This window comes from Mesoplodon mirus, assembly GCF_964341445.2.
Source record: "Mesoplodon mirus genome assembly, chromosome: 19".
Classification (NCBI taxonomy): domain Eukaryota; kingdom Metazoa; phylum Chordata; class Mammalia; order Artiodactyla; family Ziphiidae; genus Mesoplodon; species Mesoplodon mirus.
Genome location: NC_138995.1, coordinates 26,607,759 through 26,625,448, shown reverse-complemented (window position 1 = coordinate 26,625,448; position 17,690 = coordinate 26,607,759). Strand labels below are relative to the sequence as shown.

General features: G+C 44.7%; 1 protein-coding gene, 1 long non-coding RNA gene and 2 pseudogenes across 6 annotated transcripts in view; 3 read left to right on the top strand and 1 right to left on the bottom strand.

Annotated features, from left to right (window-relative positions):
• LOC309795236 overlaps nt 1-17,690 on the top strand; it is a 304,805-nt gene that overhangs the window by 159,268 nt on the left and 127,847 nt on the right. The gene's annotated exons all lie outside the window — the stretch shown is intronic.
• On the top strand, nt 6,046-6,264 carry LOC309794943 (SNRPN upstream reading frame protein-like; annotated as a pseudogene). The gene has a single exon. The product of its transcript is annotated as an SNRPN upstream reading frame protein-like (transcript).
• On the top strand, nt 6,471-7,174 carry LOC309794942 (small nuclear ribonucleoprotein-associated protein B-like; annotated as a pseudogene). The gene has a single exon. The product of its transcript is annotated as a small nuclear ribonucleoprotein-associated protein B-like (transcript).
• LOC309795367 (programmed cell death protein 5-like) lies at nt 11,348-11,817 on the bottom strand. The gene has a single exon (XM_082607644.1). The coding sequence runs from the start codon at nt 11,779-11,781 to the stop codon at nt 11,404-11,406; it is 378 nt and encodes a 125-aa protein (XP_082463770.1). The 5' UTR covers nt 11,782-11,817; the 3' UTR covers nt 11,348-11,403.

Here is a 17,690-nt window from a genome sequence, read left to right as displayed (position 1 = left end):
TTGTGGAGACTAGACACAGTGGATTTCCATGTTGTTCTTAGTCCTGAGTCTTTGTGGTTCCAAAACACACCCACTTTATAGGCTGTGTTATAAATACATTGCTCCTCAAAATAATCACTTAACATTTGATTGTTATTAAAATACTGAAAAATATCTACTTGACTATTTGGATTATTTCATTTTGAACATATTATTTTTTTGGTGTATATAATGCTACTTAAGTAATTGAGTGTTTATTTCCCCAATTGTTTGAGTGCTGAAAATTCAATCTTCTGTAATTAAAAATAAATCTTCGAAATGAACACAGCTGTTATTTTCCCATATACTTTATTGAAAGTGATAAAAATGGATAAAATATAACCATGAATTGTGCCTCACTCCTATGAAATATCAAGCTCCCATTTCCTTAAGCTTGGGGAGGTTTTTTTTTGCTTATTTTTGAAATAATATGATACTGAAAGAAGGGAAATAAAATTCTTAGAAAGATTTAAGAAGATTATTAATAGATGGGATTTGAATAAGACTAATCAAATGGTGGAATGGATGCTTTCTTTTCTTTCTTTTTCTTTTCTTTCTTTCCTTTTTTTTTTTTTTTTTGATTGCCCACATTGTCTGAAAACTGTTCAGCAGAACAAAGGGTTTTATGGATGAAAGACTAGTATGAAGAAACATGAATGTCATCTCAGGCTCTGAAAGACAGTCTGCTAATGAAATATTCTAAAAGTCATTTTCAAGGTGGTTGAAAGTTCTCACTGATGTGCACCAATGCTTTTGATAAAAAAATTGTATATATATTAAATAATTACACAAATGTTGGCTCTGGGGATAGAGAAAAAAGGTTAGCTTATATGCACCCAAATATTAATGAAAGATTTGTGTATCACACTTTCTTTCCATGGGTAAAAATAATGAGACACCTGATAACATTACTTTGGTAGTAAATTTTTTACTTTTTACATATGAATAATGCCTTTTTCTGCCATCTAGGTAACGTTAACTGTGATGTATGATTTACTACCTTAATGGTTAGCTCTTTATGTGCAAAGTGTAGATCATCTTTAAAAATTGAACTTTCCCAAAACATCCTTGAGTGAACTTTCCTGATAAATGCAAGAAGTAGTGACTTTTCCCCAAAGATCCACTGATCCACTCTATTAATATACATACCTGCCAATGACACCTACTTATCCGCTATTCTACATTATGCATTCTTTCTTTAGGATATATGTATCCTAAGTAGTTTTATATATATATATATAAAATCTCAATAATATTTTTAAAGTGTATATATGTGTGTATATATATATATCCCCATATATTTATATATATACCTGTCATATATATATATATATGACATATACATTTGTGTGGGTTTACAATTTGATGGTGGACCAGTGGTAAAGAATCCGCCTTGCAATGCAGGGGACATGGGGTTGATCCCTGGTTAGGGAACTAAGATCCCACATGCTGCCGGACAGCTGAGCCCTGTGCCACAACTACTGAGCTCATGCACTTCAACTAGAGCCCACGTGCCATAAATTACAGAGCCCATGCACCCTGGAGCCTGCGCGCCACAACTAGAGAAGAGAAAACCCGCACACCACAACTAGAGAGAAGCCGGTGCACCACAATGAAAATCCTGCATGCCTCAACAGAGTTCCTGCGTACCGCAACGAAGACCTGACCCAGCCAAAAATAAGTAAAATAAATAAATGTAATTGGATGGAACTTTATATTCAGATGTTCTTGAATCTGTCTGTATCAGTTTTCTGTGACTTTGATTTTAATCATGCAAGGATGATGAGGACTCTCTTAAAGGAATGTCTACCATGGTGCCCCATACAGAGAGACCCTTACTTACAGTTACAATGGTTCTATGACATGATCAAATTAATGGAGACATGGTTCATAGGTTTTTTAAACACTCCATATCAGATTGACTGTGGGGCATCTACCTTCTGCCCCTGTCACAATCCCAGATGACTGGCTAAATCACGGTGGTCTAATAACAAAGTTAAGCTTTGTATGCCTGGGTCTGGGTTGGGCTTGATTACAAAAGGCAACTAATCTGGGGGATGGACTCTATCTCCATTCCATTTTATACTTTCATGAATGAAATTTGAATTATATGCATTGATACAAACATAAAAAAGAATTTTGCATGACATTTAATACGTTTGGGGACCAAACTGGTCCCAGTCTCTCAAACCCATCTGCCTTTGTACATATGTTATTGCCAGTTTATAATGCACTTTTCCCTTACACTTTCTTTTCAACTTGAAAATCCTTCTCAGCAGTCTAGATCAAAATGTCTATTTAGGTTTTCTGCCCATTTTTGGATTGGGTTGTTTGTTTTTTTGATATTGAGCTGCATGAGCTGCTTCTATTTTATTTTATTTTTTTTTTGCGGTATGCGGGCCTCTCACTGTTGTGGCCTCTCCCATTGTGGAGCACAGGCTCCAGACGCGCAGTCTCAGCGGCCATGGCTCACGGGCCCAGCCACTCCGCAGCATGTGGGATCTTCCCAGACCGGGGCACAAACCCGTGTCCCCCGCATCGGCAGGCGGACTCTCAACCACTGCGCCACCAGGGAAGCCCCTGCTTATGTATTTTGAAGATTAATCCTCTGTCTGTTGCTTCTTTTGCAAATATGTTCTCCCATTCTGAGGGTTGTCTTTTTGTCTTGTTTATGGTTTCCTTTGCTGTGCAAAAGCTTTTAAGTTTCATTAGGTCCCATTTGTTTATTTTTGTTTTTATTTCCATTTTTCTAGGAGGTGGGTGAGAAAGGATCTTGCTGTGATTTATGTCATAGTGTGTTCTGCCTATGTTTTCTTCTAAGAGGTTTATAGTGTCTGACCTTACATTTAGGTCTTTAATCCATTTTGAGTTTATTTTTGTGTATGGTGTTAGGGAGTGTTGTAATTTCATTCTTGTACATGTAGCTGTCCAGTTTTCCTAGCACCACTTATTGAAGAGGCTGTCTTTTCTCCATTGTGTATTCTTGCCTCCTTTATCAAAAATAAGGTGACCATATGTGTGTGGGTTTATCTCTGAGCTTTCTATCCTGTTCCATTGATCTATATGTCTGTTTTTGTGCCAGTACCATACTATCTTGATTACTGTAGCTTTGTAGTATAGTCTGAAGTCAGGGAGCCTGATTCCTCCGGCTCTGTTTTTCTTTCTCAAGATTGCTTTGGCTATTCGGGGTCTTTTGTGTTTCCATACAAATTGTGAATTTTTTTGTTCTAGTTCTGTGAAAAATGCCATTGGTAGTTTGATAGGGGTTGCATTGAATCTGTAGATTGCTTTGGGTAATATAGTCATTTTCACAATGCTGATTCTTCCAATCCAAGAACATGGTATATCTCTCCATTTGTTTGTATCATCTTTAATTTCTGTCATCAGTGTCTTATAGTTTTCTGCATATAGGTCTTTTGCCTCCTTAGGAGGTTTATTCTTAGGTATTTTATTCTCTTTGTTGCAGTGGTAAATGGGAGTGTTTCCTTAATTTCTCTTTCCAATTTTTCATCATTAATGTATAGGAATGCCAGAGATTTCTGTGCATTAATTTTGTATCCTGCTACTTTACCGAATTCATTGATTAGGTCTAGTAGTTTTCTGGTAGCATCTTTAGGATTACCTATGTATAGTATCATGTCATCTGCCAACAGTGACAGTTTTACTTCTTTTCCAATTTGGATTCCTTTTATTTCTTTTTCTTCTCTGATTGCAGTGGCTAGGACTTCCAAAACTCTTTTGAATAATCGTGGTGAGAGTGTGCAACCTTGTGTTGTTCCTAATCTTAGAGGAAATGTTTTCAGTTTTTCACCATTGAGAATGATGTTGGCTGTGGGTTTGTCATATATGGCCTTTATTATGTTGACGTAAGTTCCCTCTATGCCTACTTTCTGGAGGGTGTTTGTCATAAATGGGTGTTGAATTTTGTCGAAAGCTTTTTCTGCATCTATTGAGATGATCATATGGTTTTTCTCCTTCAATTTTTTAATATGGTTTATCACATTGATTGGTTTGCATATATTGAAGAATCCTTGCATTCCTGGGATAAACCCCACTTGACCATGGTGTATGGTCCTTTTAATGTGCTGTTGGATTCTGTTTGCTAGTCGTTTGTTGAGGATTTTTGCATCTATGTTCATCAGTGATATTGGCCTGTAGTTTTCTTTTTTTGTGACATCTTTGTCTGGTTTTGGTATCAGGGTGATGGTGGCCTCGTAGAATGAGTTTGGGAGTGTTCCTCCCTCTGCTATATTTTGGAAGTTTGATAAGGATAGGTGTTAGCTCTTCTCTAAATGTTTGATAGAATATTTTTAATTTTTTAAGTATAGTTGATATACCATGTTGTGCTAATTTCTGCTGTACAGTGAAGTGACTCAGTTATACACATATATACATTCTTTTTAATATTCTTTTCCATTATTCTTTATCCCAGGAGATTAGATATAGTTTCCTGTGCTCTACAGTAGGACCTTGTTGTTTATCCATTCTGAATGTAATAGTTTGCATCTACTAACCCCAAACTCCCAGTCCATCCCTCTCTCTCTCCCGCCACCCCCTTGGCAACCACAGGTGTGTTCTCTTTTACTGTGAGTCTGTTTATATTTTGTAGATAGGTTCATTTTTGCCATATTTTACATTCCACATATAAGTAATATCACATGTTATTTGTCTTTCTCTTTCTGACTTTCTTCACTTAGCATGATAATTTCTAGTTGCATCCATGTTGCTGCAAATAGCATTATTTCCTTATTTTTTATGGCTGAGTCTTATTCCATTGTATATATATATATATATATATATATATATATATACCACATCTTCTTTATCCATTCGTCTGTCGATGGACACGTAGGTTGTTTCTATGTTTTGCCTATTGGGAATAGTGCTGCTATAAACATAGGGATGCGTGTATCTTTTTGAATTATAGTTTTGTCCGGGTATATGCTCAGGAGTGGGATTGCTGGATCATATGGTAGTTCTGCTTTTAGTTTTCTGAGGAACCTCCAACTGTTTTCAATAGTAGCTACACCAACATACATTCCCACCAACAGTGTAGGAGGGTTCTTGGGGCAGCTAGTTTAAATAGAGATTATCGGGTTGTTGCAGAGATATCCACATGCAAAAGAGAATTTACTGTTTTATAATTTTAATACCAATCTATTAAGATGTATTTATTGCATATTCACAGTGTTTCATAGCCTTTAGTCATTGGGAGAAAGGATAAAAATGAATATGAAAAAGGTGACTACTTGACTGTATTCTAAGGGTTTTTATATAGCAAAGTCATAGCTCATAACACATTAAGGGAATTGACACAGCTGCTTTGTAAAGTCAGACATTCTGGAATTGTTCTAGAATAAATCTTAGCTGAAAATTAACTCAAGAAATTCAGAGAACTGACACTGGTAAGAAAGGACAATGAGCTTTCCAGCAACATACTTGGTCAGTTGGATCTACTATAATTGTTCTTAAATGCTCACCTAGCGGTTGCTTTAACAGTATATTTCTCCAGGGGGAAAATGGCCAAACAGGAAAACCTGAGTCTCCTCAGCTGTTTCTCAGCAGTGATGTAAGTCTTTTAAATCAGATCTGTCAAGTTTCACATTCCTACCTCTGAAGCTGTTGGGGATGGCCTAGAGAAAGGCAAGTTGAAAGGCAGCTATCAAAAGTGGGTTCAGGGGGCTTCCCTGGTGGCGCAGTGGTTGAGAGTCTGCCTGCCGATGCAGGGGACACGGGTTCGTGCCCCGGTCTGGGGGATCCCACATGCCGCGGAGCGGCTGGGCCCGTGAGCCATGGCCGCTGAGCCTGCGCGTCCGGAGCCTGTGCTCCGCAACGGGAGAGGCCACAACAGTGAGAGGCCCGCATACCGCAAAAAAAAAAAAAAAAAGTGGGTTCAGAGGGGTGGCCACACCTGTGCACCCTGAGCCGGAGTGATTGGATGGTGCTGCCGTGGCAGGAGCAGCGTAGAGTGGGACGGCCACTGGAGATGCCTGACCTGTTCTGTTGTGTTCTGAGGCCAGCGGTGTGATGGAGCCGGCCAGGGACCATTTACACCTGAGGTAGACTGTGGAACAGCACGTACCAGAGGTAGAAGTCCAAGTCAAACATAGAAGGATAGCCTCACTGAGCAACCAGGAGTGTCACCTGTACCCGAGGCGATCTCAGCAGCAGCAGCAAGTCCCTGTGGTGGATTTCCATGCAGAACTGAGACAGGCATTCTTAGCTGAGATACCAAGAGGAGGTTAAAGCAGTATTGGAACACCCAGGTAGCTGATTTCAAGAGAAAACAAACAAGCAAAGTAAAAACAGGCTCTATCTACTGTTTGAAGCTTCTGCCCCAGCTTGCATTGTTTGGTGGAGAACCTTCGGCATACCTTAATCTGTAGCCTTCCCTTAGGTCTTAAGGATCCCGAAACTTTCCTGTGGACATTGGATTTGGTGGAGCAGCAATCATGACTGTGGGAAAGAGAAGCAAGATGCTGCAGCACATTGACTATAGGATGAGATGTGTCCTGCAAGATGATTGGATCTTCACTGGCACCTTTAAGGCTTTTGACAAGCATATGAACTTGATGCTCTGTTGTGATGAGTTCAGGAAGATCAAGCCAAAGAATTCGAAGCAGCCAGAGCGTGAAGAAAAGTGGGCTTTGCGTCTGGTGTTGCTGCGCCAGGAGAACTTGGTTTCCATGACTGTGGAGGGACCACCCCCCAAAGATATTGGCATTGCTTGGATATCACTTGCTGGAGCTGGAGGAGGCCCTGCGGTTGGCAGAGCAGCTGGCAGAGGTGTTCCACCTGCTGTTCCAATCCCCCAGGCTCCTGCTAGATGAGCAGGCCCTGTCTGAGGGGTTGTGGTGGGGGGAGGCATCCCAACAGGTAATGACCCCGCAGGGAAGAGGCACTGTAGCAGCTGCTGCAGGTGCTGCTACTGCCAGCACGGCTGGAGCCCCAGCTCAGTATCCACCAGGACAGGGGACTGCCCCACACCTGTTGGTTGAGCAACCCTACCTCCAGGAATTATGGCTCCTGCACCTGGTATGGGACCACCCATGGGCCCACCAATTAGGCTTCCCCTACTTGAGGGACTCCAATAGGCATGCCCCCTCCAGGAATGAGACCCCCTCCACCAGGAATAAGAGGTCCACCTCCACCATGAATGTGGCCACCAAGACCCTAGGGTACTATTGATCCTTCTTAGTTACTTTGTTTTTGCAGTGCGTCTTGTGGAATGTGTGTAGTGTTTGTGAGCTTTTGTCCCCTCTGCTGCATTAATATTAGTTAATAAATGCATAGAGCAATAAAGAAAAGTGGTTCAAAAGGAGGTAGATGAACTTCATCTAGAAATTTCAGAGATTGATTGGGGATTGAGACAACTATGAAGAGGAAAGGTGTGGACCCAAATAGAGAACCAATATTGGCAAAATTAAGGGGAAGTAGGTCAGAGGAGACAAATAATACTAGATAACAACTCATAAATAACATTTATGAACCATAGACTACATCCCAGGCACTTTTCTAATCACTTGTATTAACTCAGTGAACCCTTTCAACAACTGTATGTGATAGATACTTAAATTAGTCTCCAATGTCTCACCTCGTATCATCCCAAAAGGAGACCTGGGGACAAGGATTTGGATTCATTCCCAGGGCAATGATATCAGGTGCTCTGTCTTCTATGAGAGAGTGGAGAAGTCAGTCAAGGAAAGGAGGAAAACCAAATAAGTTCTGTTAATTAGTGCTATCTGCCATGGGCAACCAGGGCTCCAAAAGCCACTGGAAATGCTGTATAGAATATGCCTCAGCATTGTTCCACTGAAGGACAGGGAAACGTTAGATTTTATCCGCCAGCTCCTACCCTTCATTAGTTGAGGATTGCTTCTGAGGCATTAATTCCTAGGCACTGTCATATTATCATATTCCAAGACATCATCAGGAAGAGAAGCAGTCCTTGGTATATAAGGAGCAGCAGATGGTGTCAGAGCAATGACAGCATCTGCTTCACTGAGTTTGCATATGAGGAACATGGGACACAAAATTAACATCATTCAGTTTGGATTTATTCTAGAAATAATGACCATTGACTGAAGCTAGGTTTCTATATTCTGCCTGTGTTTACATGGGTAACTCAGTACAGCTAAAGCTGATGAAACAGACAAGAATAGAAAGACATCTTACACATGAAAGCCATAGCTAACAGTGAGACACAGTTCATTGGTTCATTCATTTGCTTAATCATTTGTACTTTCATGCAAAAATTTATTAAGTGCCAGTGTTGAGTTTAGTAGTGTTTTATGCACTGAGGATGTGGGGGGAGAGGGATAGAAGGAGAACAATTATGACAAGATTTCTGTTGTCATGCAGCTGACATGTTATTGGAGAGACAAAATAAATAATTTCAAATGATAATGAATACGTTGAATAAAATAGACATCTACGTGACTAATTACAATGCTAATAGTTACTCAGAGCACCAGCAACTTGGCCATAATTGCCAAAGAAAAAGGGAACATCCACTTCTTACCAGAATTAAACTCCTAAATATGATACTGAGGACTGTGTAGTTAGCAAGTGGATGTCGGTACAGCAAAGGAGAGGTGGATAAAGAAATTGGAAACACATTGCCAGCAAGGCTTGGTGCATACCTGCCCTGATTAGAATGATGAATTGTGATGTTTCGAAAGGAAGAAAATGGTTGTGTATATTATCCTATATTTAACTTTGTATAAAAGATTAAAAGCATATCATCACATATTCTGTTTCATTCATTTTAGTAGGCTGAGTGTGTGCTCAAATATGTGATGACTCTAGATCAGGGATTAAGAACTTCTTCAGGGCATGCTTTTTTTTTTTTTTTTTTTTTGCCACTGCTCGACTTACGGGATCTTAGTTCCCCGACCGGCCCTCGGTAGTGAAAGTGTGGAGTCCTAACCACTGGACCGGCAGGGAATTCCCAGGGCATGCTTCTTTCTATGGAATGTAGTTCGAGTTACATGCTGTAGGTCACCCTTGGAGACTAGTCTGTCGTGTGATGTCTGTAATCAAAGTCTGCTCATGCATTCTCTCATTCCTTTAGTATTATCTTTATTCTCACATTTCCTGAGTGTCCGTATCGGGCAGGTGCGGTTTGGGGCACTGAATTGAGCAGGAGCGACGTGGTAACTGGAGCTCACATTCTAGTGGGGGAACCTGACAACAAGTAAACAAGAAACTGATCAACAAAAATGTTAACAACCCTTTCGATTCGGCCCCAGCAGGGTCCTCCAGCCCAGTGTCGTTGGAGCCAAATAGAATGATATGCTGAGTTCGGTTCAGAAGCAAAAGAAAGTTTTATTCTTCGATCAAAAAATGGAGAGGTGCGAGCTCGCACTCTCCCCTTGGGCCGTGGGCAGGGCTGCTAGTGTTCTCCTAGCGGGGAGGGGCGCCGAGTTCTCGCGGGTCTGGCGCAGGCGAGTTGCTCACGCTCCAGGTCACGGGGTCACGCACAGCGTCTCCGCACACGGGCCCGCCGCCTCCATCTTGAATCGCAATGCTGTGCGCCGCGCCTCTGCACGGGGCTGTGGAACTGAGGTGTCGGGCCCAGCTGTGTGGCTCTAGGAACTCTGGTCCAAAGGGCTGGGTACAGGGCCTCTGCGTGTGGCAGCCTATGGGCAGGTGAAACTAGAATAAGCACAAAGGAAAAGAAAAGGTAAGACACTATTACCCAGCTTCTATTTTTATTTCCTGGGAATTGTTAATGGGCTTTACCTGTGGCAAATCCCTCTTCTGGCTTTTTTCCTGCTCTTCATTCTCGAGGGGCGCTGAAGGGCGCAGGTTCATTTCCTGTAACTACTGCCTAGTGATTTCGGGCGTCGTCATAACCCGGGGTATGAACTCCCCAGCTCCCTTTATGTATGTCACCAGGCTTTGGCCCTAACTGTTCGTATCCCTGAGTGAGACAGTTTATAACCTTTTGGAGACAGAGGATGTTACCGAATTAGACGTGAGGCCCCCCTCTTGGGGTCCTAGCTGAACCGAAGCGCCCCCGGCTCGGTCAGGGTGTTCTTTCCCCCTCAGGTTCGTGCTGCCAATATTGAAATTGAGTTTGGCGCAAGCAAGACCGGCTTTTATTCAATGGCCAGGGGATGGAGAAGGGTAGCTCATGCTCTAAAGGCACCTTCTTCCTGAGAGGAGGAAAGTGGGGGACTTTTAAGGGGTGAGAGGCAAGTGCGTCATCAGAAACTGGGGAAAAGGACAGAGATTTCCAGGAACAGCCAGGGTATGCGCAGTCCCTCAGGCCCTCTTGCACACGCAGGGCCCTCTTGCACATGCACAAACTGTGTCTAGCAGAGTAAAAATGCCCCTTTGGGTGGAGCTCTTAGTGTGGTAATGAAGTAAAGGTAACTTTCAGACACTTCCAGATTTCATCTGCGCAGGTGCGTCCCTGTGGTCAATTCAGAGCCGGTTTGGGGCGGTTGACCGCTGTATATCTCTCAAAACATATACTTTTCAAAGTACAGCTGCAAAACATCTCTGCCAAACACCAGGTACTTTTGAAACAAACACAGAAATGAATCTGGGCAAGTGTTCAGCTCTCAGGAGTTGGTATGGAAACAGATAAATGAGGGGAAGAAAAGCGGTGACCTTTAGTTTACTTTGCCTGCTATCTTGGATCTAGCCAGTTTGGTCTGGTTTTGTTGTGGGCCTTTGTGGCATCCTGTGGATAGAACACAACTAGCTTCTATAGTTAAAAGCAGTTTCTGCACCCAGGGCCTGGGCCGCATGGCATGGGTGACAAGGACACCAGTCAAGTCAAGGTACATGCCGACACATTAGCAAGAGCAGCATGTCTCAACTATCTGACTCATTATACTTTTCATGCCAGGAGTTACCGTGACCTCAACTAACCAATTATATAGGGCTTCCCTCCCATAGTGAGTTTTTTGATGAGCCTCCCTGATGGCTTAACAGTCTGCAGTTGGGGAAAGAAGTATGGCTCGTGTTCATTAACTAGCCACCCGTGGCCTCCTAGATCTCTAATGAAGCCCCGTGTTTGCACTTTGTCTAATTCTTCCTTTATGCAGTTTGGGGAATAATTGGATGGATCTGGCCTTCGAGGTATGAGGGGTAGTTGCCAAGTTACTAGTTCTCTGGCCACCCTTTTGGCAGTCGCATCTGCCTTGTTTTCCTCGGCATCCCCGTTTTGGCGACCCCTACGATGAGTTACTACCAGCTTTTTTGGAAGCTGTACTACTTTTTATTTTATTTTTTATTTTGCATAACAAGTTTATTTTTAAAAGGCATATAGACAATAAACAAAGTAAACATCCCATCAAGATCTTAACTTCTGCCAAGTGTTAGCTGTCCTAGAATTGCTCCATTAAGTCCCAGTCTCTAGACGTCTTAAATTCAGTGATCGTCATGTTCATCAGAGTCCATTACTTTTCTTCTGTTGAATTTAACTGTTGTTTTCTTTTCTGTTTGTTGGCTTACTTTTTCGAGGATTTCTATTAAACCTTGTTTTGATACCTTCCCACTTAGTTGTCCATACCGTGCCATCTGTATAAGGTAATTCTCTACTGCTTTAGTTTTCTTAGGCTTTACAAGTGCTAAGTTACTTAATCGGGCCCGGGCTGACTGATCCAGAACTTGGGCTAAGATACTGTTTCTCATTTCTGCTTCCCTTTGCTTTGCTTCCTGTTGTGCTACATCGCCAGGGTCCCCGTGCTTCGCCTGCAGCTCGGCCCGCCTGTGCTTCCTTAGCGCCTCAAGCTCCTCCTCGGCCATGGTGTGGCCCTCTGGAGCGAGCAGCGCGGCCACGCTCCAGCTCACTCAGAGAGACCTCTGGGAAGCTGTACTACGTCTAAGAGCTTCAGTATGCTTAAGCCACGTTCCAGCTGTTTGTTCTCCACGGTAAGCATACCTCTTTCCTTCCAAATAGCCCCATTTGCATGGAGGATGACATATGCATACTGGGAATCTGTGTACACATTGAAGATCCTCCCAGTCCTGAGCTCTACGGCTCGGGTGAGAGTTATCAGCTCTGCCTTTTGGACAGAAGTCCCTGGAGGGTAGGCTTCTTGCTTCTGTGACTTGGGTCCAGGAGGTTACAGTGTATCCTGCCAGACTTTTCCCCGTCTCCTAAAACTGCTCCTGTTTGTGAACCATTCCTGTTTGGCATTTGGAAGAGGCTCACTTCCTAGCTTGGGGCAACTGGAATAGATGGCGTCTGTGGTTTCTATACAGTCATGCTCCAGGGACCCCATTTCTGTGGGTATCAGGGTGGCAGGATTTAGTGCGTGACAGGTTATTATGATAGCCACTGGATTGTCTCAAAGCATAGTCTGAACTTGGGTCGACCTTCCAGGGGATAGCCATTCTGTTCCCTTAGAACTTACTAAAACGTGAATCTGCTGTGGAGTCCATATAGTGAGTGGCTGACCAAACATTAACTTTTCAGCCTCCTTTATCAGGGCTGCAGTAGCTTCCTCAGCCCGAAGGCAAGGAGGCCATCCCTTTGTGGCTCGACCTAATTGTTTAGAGAAATAAGCAACCACCCGAGTAAGGGTCCCAGGTTTTGACCTAATACCCCAGGGAGATCCTCCTTCTCTCATGAATGTAAAGGTCAGAGGGTTTAACTAAATCCGGGGGTGGGGGGGGTGCTAGGGTCCTGAAGTAATTGCTTTTTCAATTCTTGAAAGGCCCCTTTGCATTCTGAATTCTATTCAAAACGATCATCATCCTTTCCTTTGAACTTTTCATATAGAGGCCTAGCTAATGGACCATAGTTAGGGATCCAGATGTGGCAAAACCTGGCCATCCCCGGGAAACCCTTAAGTTGTCTTCTAGTTTTAGGAGGAGGTGAGGCTGCAAATGACTTCTTTCCTTTCCTGGGGTAGGCTTCTCTGACCTTCTGTGAGAATGAAGCCTGAGTGGGTCACCCTAGTTTGTGCTATTTGAGCCTTTTTCTTGGACACCTCATATCCTTTATTGGCTAGGTGGCTCAGGATGGTTCAGAGCCTTCCTTAATCAGGCTGGCGATCAGAATGTTGTCTACATAGTGGAGGAAGGTTCCCTCCTCCACATGTCGATCTTTCAGATCTTTAGCTAAAGTTTCTCCAAAGATGGTGGGGGAATTTTTGAACCTTTGGGGCAGGACTGTCCAGCAGTATTGTTTTTTTTACGTGTTTGGGTCCTGCCACTGAAAAGCAAAACTTTCTTGTGAGTCTGGGGCTAATGGAATACAGAAGAAGTCATCTTTTAAATCGAATACAGAGTACCAGGACTTGGGGAAAATAGAGTGGCCAGCAGGGTGTAAGGGTTGCGGGGGAGACTGGATGTATATCCTTGGGGGCTTCATTGACTGCCCTGAGGTCCTGCACCATCTGATATTCCCCATTGGGTTTCTTTACAGGGAGAATGGGTGGTATTACAGGCTTATTAGCATGGTCTAATTAGGTCCTGGTCAATTAGGCCCTGTATAACAGGGGCAATGCCCAGAAGGCCTCCTGATGAAGAGGGTACTGTTTTCTGTTGGGCCATGTGTGTCCTGGTTTTTGATGAACTATCATGGGACTGGCTCCTACAGCTTGTCCCACCCATCCCTAGGCTCATACCTTGGGATTTACTCCATGGAGGTCGACTTGCTCTGTGTGGGGAGGTTTGTCCTCAGCTGTTAACATTACCATCTTGTGCCCCCTGTCTAGGGGACGCCAGTCTCTAGTTTGTCTCCCATTAGGTGGATAGTATCCCCCAATCTATGTAAGATATCTCTTTCTAGCAGGGGTATAGCACATTCAAGAACATATAGGAAGGGATAGGTGAGTGTGTATTCATCCAGTTTACATTCTAATGGCTCTATGAATGCCTTTTCTTGGGCCTTCCCTGATACCCCCATAATTTTACAACTCTTATGACTGAGTTTGCCTGATCTGGTGTTCAGAACTGAGTAAGTGGCACCAGTGTTGATTAAGAATTCGACAGGCTTTTCCCCTATGTCCACTGTCAGCTGGGACTCCTCGGGGGGCTCAATTGAAGTGCCAGCTTAGGAGCCCCCTGACCCCATCATTCTTCATTGGCTCGGACCATCTGCCTTTGAGGGTGGTGGCTGGGATCTGCCATTTCCTCCCCCCTTCTGGGGCAGCGAGGGCATTCTTTCTTCCAGTGTCCCTCTTGTTTACATATGGCACACTGATTGGGTCCTTGTTTCCTCGGTTTGCTATTCCTCGGTGGGGGTTGGGGGTCACTCACTGGAGTTAAGAGTCTCCGTGGGCAGTGAGTCCAAATTCCCATGCTGCCCGGTTGACATTGGAGGGCAACAGCCAGTGGGTGGCCTTGCCTCCGTGCCTTTTTATCCTCTGACTTTTTCTCCTCTGTATCACTGTTATTAAACACCCAGTAGGCAACCTTGACCAGGTGAGAGGTCGGAATATCTGGTTCTATTTCTAATTTCTGAAGTTTAAGCCTAAGGTCAGGGTCACTTTGGGAAATGAAATATGACCTCAGGATTGCATTCCTTTCCAGTGACTCAGTCAGTGGTCATATAGATTCAGAGACATTCCCTGAGGCAGTCTAGGAATGCTGAAGGGTTTTCCATTGGCTCCTGGTTGATTTCCCTTATTCCAATTTGTTTCTTTCCTGCTGCCTGGATTCCCTTTAGGATCATAGTTTTATAACGGGTCAGTCTCTGTGTTCCACCCACTTCTCCATGGTCACAGTGGTCCCAGTTGGGTTCATTATCTGGGACCACTTGCTTCCCTGATCTGAAAACAGCATGACCTGCATGGTTTCTCTATGTCTGCTTCCTCTCAGGCTTTTGAAAAGACTGTGGCCTTTTCTTCCCCAATTAAGAGTACATTGAGGAGGCTCTGAATGTCAGCCTAGGTGGCGTCATGGGTCTGAAACGTTCCCCTAATCAGATTCAGGAACCCCTCTGGATCTTCTTTCAACCCTTTACTGTGACTTTTCCAGGTACACAGATCCAAAGTGGTAAATGGGATGTGTACCTGGATGGGATGAGAGCCCTCCTTCTCCAGCAAGGACCTGCCTCAAAGGGAGTACTTTTCCTGGTGGGGTGTTGGCCCCTGGCTGGTAATTCGTCCCGCATTGTGTAGTTGCTGGACTGGGTTCTGGAGGGAGGGGGCTGGCATGGAGGGGGCCCTTCAGGCCTGTGGCCCCAGTTGGGACATATGAAGGAAGAGGGCAGGGAGGGAGCAGTAGGAGGAGGGTTAGGGAAGAGATCAAGGAGGTCCTCAGGGGAGGGTCAAGGACTTACCAGGGGAGGAGAGCCCACATGCCTTTTGAAGGCCTTTGTTCTGATACAAGGCCATAAAAAAACTGGACATAGGGAGTTTCACCCCATTTCTTTTGTCTCTGGCATAGCAGGTCCAATTGTAAAATAGTGTAACTTAGAGACCCATGGATGGGACAACTTTCCCCATCTCCCAGCTGGTATTGGGGCCAGGCTGTATTATATAGGAAGCTTAAATATTTTTGGGTCAGGAGGTCATACCTGAAAAACTGCCAGTTCTGCAGGAGGCACCCTACTGGGCTATCCTTCGGTATGGTAGATATTTGGTTCCCCGTACCTTAGATGTTCTGACTTGAATTTGTTTCCAACTACTGAGAGGGCAGTTAAAGTGATTTGTTGGCACAGAATTGTCAGGAGATTTGACCCAAATAAGATTTCTGGTTTGGGAAATTTGGAACCAGCACCAAACTGTTAATGGATTCCTAAAAGGGCCCAAATAGGGGACATCCAAATGGCATGGACTCTGATATAACTGGGGGTCCCCCTTGAATTTGTAACGGCCCATGCTTGAGATAGTCCTTCCTCAGTCAGGATATCCCACAGGAGGTTAGACAGGACAACCTGCGGGCCAGAGCAGCTCAGCCACATTAGTTTCTGACCAACTTGGTCCCTTAGGGGGTGGCATAGCTCCTTGAGGTGGGGGTCTTCTCTTTCCTCCTTTTGGCTGAAAAGGAGGAGTTTTCAGACTTCCCACTGGGTGAGAGTTAAAGGTCTGAGGGATCCCTGTAGGTTATTCATCAGATTGCTGGGGCAACTGGGATTTTCTGCTGGTACCAGGAGGCGAGCCTGTGGAACCGTGGTTGATAAAGAATCACTCAAGTTCCGCCTTGCCAGCCGAGGGAGAAGAGGTCGAGTGGTGGGTGCTTCTTGTTCTTGCCAGCAGCTCCAGAGCTTGCCAGTAACGGGGTTCCTGGTCTTGCGAGTGGCTCGCAGTGCTCCCTAGTCCACTTCAGAGAAACCAGCACTGACTGGAAGAGAGATCAAGTCACCGGTTGTGTACCTACCTTGGGACCCTTTCTCACTTGGGCGTCTGCAGTGCCTTTTCCTGAACTCAGGTTGCGCGACCTTGTTGTGTTTTGTCAGACTGTCCTCAATACCTGGACATCTTCCTAGTCTCGCCTCTTGGCCACTTTCCTTTACCAAACTGAAAATGACTAGGGAGGATGATACTGTTGACCCCTGAGGTTGGCAAGGACGGCAAAAAGTCCTGGTGCGGCCGCTACTGCCTTGTACTGGGGTTAAGGGGACAGCACTACTGGTGAGGCCACAGGCAAGACTGCCTGGGCTTCCTCTCATCCCCACTGTCCCTGGGCACCTGGTACCTCAGGAAGGCCAGCCAGAGGCAGCAGGCAGACATACGTGAATTTCAGTCTCTGATCACCAACGATGCCCCAGTGTGATCCCCTCAAGGGGGCGCCGTCCAGAGTACTCTAGGGGCTACCCTGTGTGTACACCACAACTGGGTATCAGGCTGCTGGGCAGAGTTGCTCTGAGTTTGGCCTTAGGCTTCCTGCTGTTCTATCCCGTCAGAGTGAACTCAAAGACCAGAGTCAGTCATCCTCACGTGAACCTCTCAAAGCCTCAGCTGTCCTCCCACTGGAGCTAGGGTGAGCCCAGAGCCTAGTGGATAGGTGCAGGGGGAAAGGCCACAGTGCATCCCACCTGGGTCGCCTACATTTGTTACTGACCCTTTCTCCTGCCCGGTGTTATTGGAGCCAATACTAAGACTAAGTTTGGTTCAGAAGCAAAGGAAAGCTTTATTTTTTGATCAAAGAAGGGAGAGGTGCAAGCTTGTGCTTTTGAGTACACACTCTTCTGGGCAGGCCATTGGTGGCAGGGCTGCCTTACAGGGTTCTCTTCAGCGGGGAGGCGGTGGAGTTCTTACGGGTGGGCTGCAGCTGTGCTGCTCGTGGCTCCAGATTGCAGTGCATCTCTGCATGTGGCCCACTGTTGCCGTGTTGAATTGAGGTGTCGTCACAGCACTTCTGCTGAGCTGAGGTGATGGGCATAGCCATTTTGCACAGGGAACTCTGGTCTGAAGTGTCGGATGCTAGGCCTCTGCATGGGGCACCCTGTGAGCACAAAGGAAAAAAACTAGTTGGACTTTATTTTATTACCCAACTTCTATTTTTATCTCCCGGAAATTGTTAATGGGCTTTGCCGGTGACAAAATCATCACACTAGTTGTAAGAATTATGAAGGAAATGAAGTAGGTTATGTGAAGGATAAATAACCAAGTACGGGGGAGGGGTGACATTTGATGTAAGGTGGTCAGTGTCTCTGAGAAGGGGACTTTGATGGTGGAGCCTTAAGGACCAGGGACCAGTCACATTGAAAAGGCAGGAGTGGATTGCTCAGAGCATGAACACAGAAGATAACCATTTCA